The sequence below is a fragment of the Rhea pennata genome, chromosome 1 (assembly GCF_028389875.1).
Source record: "Rhea pennata isolate bPtePen1 chromosome 1, bPtePen1.pri, whole genome shotgun sequence".
Lineage (NCBI taxonomy): Eukaryota > Metazoa > Chordata > Aves > Rheiformes > Rheidae > Rhea > Rhea pennata.
The window spans coordinates 150,958,408-150,965,959 of record NC_084663.1 but is presented as its reverse complement, the minus strand read 5'-3'; the positions used below and the strand labels follow the sequence as shown (position 1 = coordinate 150,965,959).

The 7,552-nt window shown below is 37.4% G+C and overlaps 1 protein-coding gene across 1 annotated transcript; it reads right to left on the bottom strand.

Moving 5' to 3' along the window:
* Positions 1-231: 231 nt before the first annotated feature.
* On the bottom strand, positions 232-5,826 carry SULT1C4 (sulfotransferase family 1C member 4). The gene is made up of 7 exons (XM_062575224.1): positions 5,655-5,826; positions 3,958-4,095; positions 2,551-2,648; positions 2,107-2,233; positions 900-994; positions 498-678; positions 232-344 (listed from the first exon to the last, which is right to left on the bottom strand). Exons 1-7 carry the CDS (start codon positions 5,824-5,826, stop codon positions 232-234), a joined length of 924 nt encoding a protein of 307 aa, XP_062431208.1.
* Between the last annotated feature and the right edge of the window lie 1,726 nt (positions 5,827-7,552).

The window sequence follows — 7,552 nt, the reverse complement described above, 5'->3', positions numbered from 1 at the left end:
TTACCATGAGGAGAGATGATTGAGAAGTACCCAGAGAGGGGATTATTTTATTCAGGGAGATCAGTCTAAACCTCCATATAATTTGGGCAATTGTATGCTAATGAAAAATCAGTGGTATGTGAAAGAAAGCTGTTGGGATTTTGGGAACACAGATATTTTGTGGAGGAAAAGCAAAATGTATAAAAAGGAAAAGGCTGATAGATCACAAAGAATAGTTCCCATTGCTAATGCTCAGAGTTCCGTGCGAAAAACAAGAGAGGTATCAGCCATTTTCTTCTTATAATCTTCATCAAACTTCTCGTTCTGTGCCACAGTGAAATAATTCTTCCAGTCCCCAACAGCCCCTACAAAACAGCAAAGCAAAATTAAAAAGATCAATTTGCTGGTATTTCTTGAAGTCCTTTAACCGTAACTCACTAAACAGTTGTACTTGATTATTTCAAAACAAACAGACTACCAAGAAGGCAGAGCTCATGCAAAATAATAAACCTCAGCACCTTTTCTCATGAAAGGGGAAATGGAGTGATCCATTATTCCCTCAAAATCTTTAGTGTAGTTTGCCATGGGGTTTTCCTTCATTGTCTCAAACGTAGTGTGATGGACTATCTGGCTTAGAACCTCATTTTCTACATCCTTCTCCAGAAACTTCAGAATCTTTTGAATTTCACGCTTTGGATTCTGTGGAGACAACAAAGTGAGATAAGATACGGAGCCAGGAAAAGCAAAGAAATCAAACGTAATGTTCAAGGTATAATTGTTGTCAGGATGAAAAGATCTGATTATCTGAAGACTTACTGATACAGCAGGCATTATAATAGAAAACTACTGAGTGTATGTAGTAGCTACTGGCTTTCCAGGTTTCGAACAGAGTTCTATAAAGATAATGTTCATCCTTTTACCTCCTTCATATCTTCATAGAATAGGTAGAGAATACGGTGCTTGTCTTTTGCCTTCCACCATCCTTTTACATGATCATACCAGGACCCCCAGAGCACTGAAAAAGAAAGAACATTGTCAACAACTTTAAATGCTCGGTTTGTCTTAACGATGCCTGGAAACTGTGTTTCACTGATAACTGGTGTCTGAGCACTTCCCAGCTGGTTTTGAATCACTGTGGCCATGACTACTGTGCTTTGTCCTGTACATAGCATTCACGTTGGCACAGGCATATGGATGTTCAGAACAGGATTCATGTCTGACTTTGATGGCAACAAATGGAGATACATCAAATGAAATGCCTAGGCTGCATTTACAACCAATGGAGAGAAACAGACATTTCTAGAGTGTGATTTATCTGATCAGCTGGACCAGAAAAAGATAAATTTCCCTTCCAACTTGCATTATTCTATGATTCTACCTAGTTTAAATATCTAGTATGCAATCAGAAGTGCCTGTTTCTTTCCAAGAAGTATCCCAGTCATAGCTGGTCAAACATAGTACCCAAAGTCTCCCATAGATATGAGACTGTCAATGCTGGTCAAGGTAGTGGTGTCTCTAGGCCTATATGGTGGCAAAACATTAAGCATCTACAAAAGCTTTACTGACAAAAATTGCAGACTCTCATCCATGTGAGTAGGTTTTTCTTTCTTGAATATAGGCATTTCTTTTAGGAAAGGAAGAATCAACTTCTGGAGGTGTCTTTCTCTAGCTAGATAATAGGCTTTGTCTCGATGTCTAATTTTTTAGACAGCTAAATTTAGGTGAAAAGACTCTCTTAACTCAAATTCACACTTCACAGAATTAAATCTTAGTTTCTTGTATATCAGGCTAGAGTGCAGCCATCAAACCACTGTTCCTTCCCCACTGGCTTCCAAGCAGGTTTTGTTTATCCCCAAAGAAAGAAGAGATGAAACCTGAAAATTGGATGTGATGATAGAATAAAGAGTAGCACATTTTTCATAATGGGGACGTAAGGAGTGTATCCATCTTTTAGGTACTAATAAAACCCCTCAAATGAAGACAAATTACTCCTGAAACATTTTCAGTAGATATCCTTCCATCACTCTGTCAGCACTGGATTTCAAACTGTAGCTGAAATAAATAGATCAACATCATATATTTTTAAAATGAATAAAATCTCTTATACAAATTATTACAGTTCATCACCTTTTCCGGACATGAATTTCTCCACAAATTCCTCCCAGGTTCCTGGATCAGGCATTATTTTATTCATTCTGTGGAAATGGTAGTATGACACCAGGTTGTCTTTGGCATTTCTTGCCATGTAGATTATCTTTATTGGATTTAGAAAAAAGAGAGAAATATGAAATTCCTCATATCTATATAGATGTTAAGCATATCCTGGAGTTTTCTCTTGGGCCTGAGTGATAAAGACTGAAGAGATTTTTCTTAGAAGCTGCCATTTTCTGAAATGCAACTATGATAACTTAGTTATGACTTGTTTAGTTTCATGCACACATTGTACATTAAAGGGAATATTGCTGGGGAGAACTCTTGGTTTCACAGGGATTCTGGAAACCATTTTCAGTCTTGTTTTATCTCACTTTCTCTCCAAGTAGAGTAGAATTGAGTCCTACCTCTCAACCTTACCTTACAGTTTTGTTTCCAGAAGGAGGGGGGTACCAGTTGCACAGGGAGATGAGTTTTTAGTGTTCGTGGAGAAGGCATAGCTTCAGCTAATTCCAGGCCTGTGGAATGTTTCATTGGAATGAATGACCTGTTATCTGAACTCCATTAATACTTTTTTTGCTATTCTCATAATGTGGATTTTTGACTGTGACTTTTTAGCAGTTCACCTTACAATTCACCTTCACCTGCTATAAACGATGTGGCAGTGCAACACATACACAGCATTACATAAGAATCCAGAAGCAACTTCAGCGCTTCTAGAGGAATTTTTACCTATGTTTTCAAGGAGGAAAAGGGGAACACTTTATTCTTCTTGACTCCCTGGGTTTGTGCCTAGCCCCCTTAACTGCATCCCAAGGGATAGTTATAAGTACCAAGTTATATATAATCAATCAGTCTTTTTCCTTTGTGACATTTGGTGGTCTCCATTTTCTTTGCAGGTAAGAGACTGTTGTTTCTTTCTAGGATACAAAAAGAATATGCTGGGTGACCAGATTTTCTGAATGCTGTATGAAGGAAGACAGACCAGGAGGGGAAAGGATGAAGTTCAGAGTCTTTGCACAGTGGATTTTGAATAGTTTTGGATATAAACAAATCCGTGGGAATATGTGGGGATATGTAGATATGTGTTATTTCTTTTTTTCCCCCATCCATTTTTCCCCATTTTTTTTGTTGCCCCTATCAGAGAGAGGCATTCTTTTGTCTTGTATACGTCCACACAGTCTGGCTTAGAAGAGAAAAATTAACACTCCTACTGTAGAGTCAGAAAAACTTAGTTTTAAATGTGGAGAGAGTCTGGTTTAAAGATTAGTGTGCAGTGGGAGTTCTTTGCTGGAGGGAAGGGTCTTGCAGGAAGATCTCTTTGCAGAACAGTCAGGGTTGCTGGATGCCTGAATGCCTGATATCATGTTTAGATGACTAGACTCTAGAATTTAACACAATTTATTAAAAACAATAGTAAAACTACTGAAAATAGCAATCACTTTCTGGGAATACATCCAAGACAGGCTTCTGCTCCATATAACATGTAATCTCAGAGTGAGATTTAATTGCCTGCATTTTGCTATTTTATTTGCTGCTGTGTCAGGTACTGTGAAGTATCACACATGGCTTTCAGATGCCACCCCAGCTTGACATGGTCTTCATAGGGCCTGTGTCTTATCTGCTAGCCTTGCCTAGGCTTGGATAACACTAGATATTTATGTTAAGGCGACCAAACTGAGCACTGATGCCTGTCAGTGCACCGTACAGTGACAAAGCAAATCAGAGCTCTTGTAGGAGACCTGTGTCATGAGCAGTGGATACTGTCTGGGTAGACTGTGTTGTTTCATTTTGTCCAAAACACAATCTTATCGCTATGATATTTACCTGAGTAACTCTGAATCGAAGACTTTGGGATACACCACTCAAGGAAAGGATGCCGTTTGTAAGTACTGGCACGTCTACACTTCTGCATATCTCCATTGTTTTGAATCATATCCACTATTTCCTGGGTCCACGTGGTACCTGAAAATGTTAGTGTTTTTATTTTTCCCTTAGGAAAAGCTGAGAGTCAATCTGTCAGAGGACTGGAAACCAAAAAGATAGATTCCACACTAAAGGAGGAAGGGACAGCACAGAAGGTGATGGACAAAGCGGAAAGAGATGATAGTGGTGGTGGTGGGGAAATGCTTTATTAGAAATAGAGAGGTAATTTCCAAAGCAAAGTTTCAGGGACTCCAGTTTGGGACAGCTTTTTTCATGTTGATAGAAATACCCTCATGCGCACTCCAGTGTTGAAAAAAGGTCTGGCATAAACTCACTGTTATTTGGAGGTTGTGTTGTTTGCAAGAGTGAAATTCCCTCCTCCTTATTTTTATACCTCTCAAAAATTCAGCTATTTCGATGCAAGTTTTTTGAATCAAACTTCATCTGCCTGAGCTTTTGCAGTATCTTGTAAGGGTTACAGAATTTTGTCTCTCATGTGTCTCTTTTCCCTTATGGCTGTGATCACGAGCTTAACCATGCTTCCCCTGAGGTACTATAGCAGATCAACTAGAGGACAGGCTAGGGGATAATGTGGACAACAATGTGGGCATGAAACTGTACCCTTAACAAGGTGCTTGTGCTATGCAGTTTTGGAAGTGGCAATGTAATGTCAAATTGACTCCGAGCTGTTTATTTCTTTTCAGTTCGAAGGCTGAGGTATTTTAATCCAGGCTGATCAAAATAACATCTTTTGCTTTCAGTATACCTGACATAAACTAAAAGCTTTCAGCAAAATTTACTTTTCCTATGAAAATAATCAATTTGTATAACAATCATCTTTTTTTTTTTTGCTGAACAAAAACTTAAAAAATCTTGTTAACTCCAGTCATTAACTTCTTGTGATCATCAAATGTTCCTGAACTTGCTCTTGAAGCCCCTAAACTGTACATGCTTTTGTTCATCCAGAATTAATATTGGATATTTGTTATTCATTGGGATTTTTTTGTAATAAGTATAATGGGGCTGGTCAAGAGGAGAAATGGTAATACATGCGCTAAGTGGCCAGTCTCCAATTAAATACAAATATGAGTTAGGTAGACTGTAGATTGATGGTGGGTAGTTTATTGGCTGCCATTATTAAGTGAGCTAATTTCTTATTCATAAGATATTCCCAGAATCACTACTGATTTATACCAAGTCATTAACCAAATCATAGTAAAATTAATAGTTCAGCCAGGTTCTATTATTTACTTAGTAAACAATGATTTTAACTAAGTGTTGTTAAATCATTACTTATTGATTGAAAAGTTCTAGTGTTGTCATTAATATATCTGCACATAATCTAAATGAAAGAGAACAACAAGTCTATGTAATCAGGCTTTGATCATTTGAACTTTGATAGTAATGGATTATTGTTATTTCATTTCCCTTAAAGTAATCAGAAGTTACAGTTACAGCTGTCAGAGCTTCACCTCTTTAAAATGTTAAGTCTGCTTTGGGATGGAACACATCTCAGTCGCAATAGAAAACCTTAATTTTAAATTCCAGTAGTAAGTAATATCCCAAACAATTCTCTTCTGTTTCCTACACACACAAACCTGCTTTTGCATAGGTTGCAATGAGCAGATCATCAGGTCTGGCTCTGAAGTTCCAAACTTGGTCCCATATGCTGCATATTATTTTTGTTAAGGTAACACCTTCCACTTCATTTGTCTCAGCGCTGCTCACTATCTCTTGCAGACTCAGATCTTCCATTTTATCCAAGGCCATTGTGTACTGCTTGAAGAAGGAAAGGATTGGAAATGAACGTGTTTGTTCTGTAAAGAAATCTAAATTTACTCTTTAATTCTTAGGGTCTCTTTTATTGACTGAAGTCCGTATCTTCTGATTCTTCTAATTTATTTGCCTATGATTAGACATATCTGTATCTATATCTATATTGACTCCTTAGAGCACAATTTAGTTTTCAGAAATTCTTGGCATATTTTTGCTCTTGTTTCTCAGCAGCTCTAAAAATCACTCCATTTTCTCAGATTCCAAAAGAGAAAAAAATACCATATTTCCATGTTGAACATTTTAGCAAATCTATTTACTGTAAGATACTGACTAGAAGTTGGTTGTCTTTGAAAGGCAAGAAAAAGTAGTTTGGAGTTTTGAGGAGAGAGGAGAGAGTATGACAGTTCCCACTGAAGTCAGCATAAAGACTCAACCCCTCTTTCTTAAAGAAAATCAACATAAAGTTTTGCTGACACACCTTGGGCCTACCTATTTTAACCATCACCAGCAACAGAATAATTAGAAATAGCATGTCTGCTACAAACTGATACTCACAAAAGTATTTGCAGGGCTCTTCTGTATTTTGTTCCTAGAACTTTCTACTTTCAGAATTCTTTGCTGTACACTGAAGTTTGATGCTGATAAATAACCTGAACGAGATAGAACATTAAACAAAGGTTGTTAGACTTTAGTAATTTAAATCGATCCAGTTAGGTCTACAGCCTATCATACAGTTTTACAATAACTAGTTATTCATTTCTGGAGTTCTCCCAAGTAAGTCAGAAGCTGTTAGCCGTAACCTTCAGAGCCTCAGAATGTAATCAGAGGAAAATTCTGGTTAAGGGCAGGAGGGTACAGAAATCATCTCAGTTATGAATATGAGTCAGAAAAGAAAGAAGAAACACTTCAATCTCAACAGCAAGCATTGCCACAAATATTTCCTTTTGTTTCCTTGTCTACTTACACCTGTTTTTGTATAGATTCTGTCGAACAGATCAAGAAATCAGGTTGATGGCTGGGCACTGACCTGTGAAATTAAAAAAAAAAAAAGGAAAAAAGGAACTAGTCAGAGAATTTTTCATGCTTGAATGTCTTCAGTCCTTGGATGTATTGATAACTGTGCATTGACTTTGATCTTCAGGCAGCAGCAGGATGAAAACGTGGGTGGAGTTTCTATTCCTCCTATGAATGTGAGGAGGGTGAAGAAGGAGGTATAGCAACACCCAATAGCTGAACAAATTTTCAGCCTTGGTTTACGAACACCTTTTTAATCCTGTGAATGAATACTACTTAGAATTCTCATCTAAACTATGATTCCTTACCTATGACAACATTAAACATCTGCCAGTAGCTGCAGCAAGATTATTTTAAACTTGTCTGTATCATTGTCAGTAGTCTTAGAATAATTGATCTTCTTCCTAATATTTAATCTGAATTTTGCTAGAATAGTTCATTGTTTGTTAACACCAAACGTCAATGGGACTGCATGAAGTAAAATAAATCTTATTCCATTTTCACCATGTACTGCACACAGCTTACTTGATAGACGTCTAAAGGTCTGTTTCATCACTGAGGTTAGCAATTTTGGTTTTAAAGTGCTATCTAGGCAGGTTCACTTCTTAACTAGCATGGCATTACAGGGTTTGGGGTCACTGAATGTTGAAGCAGTGTTTCTTTACAAAGTTTTAAGTCCCTTCCTATCTTTAAATCTATACTGGGA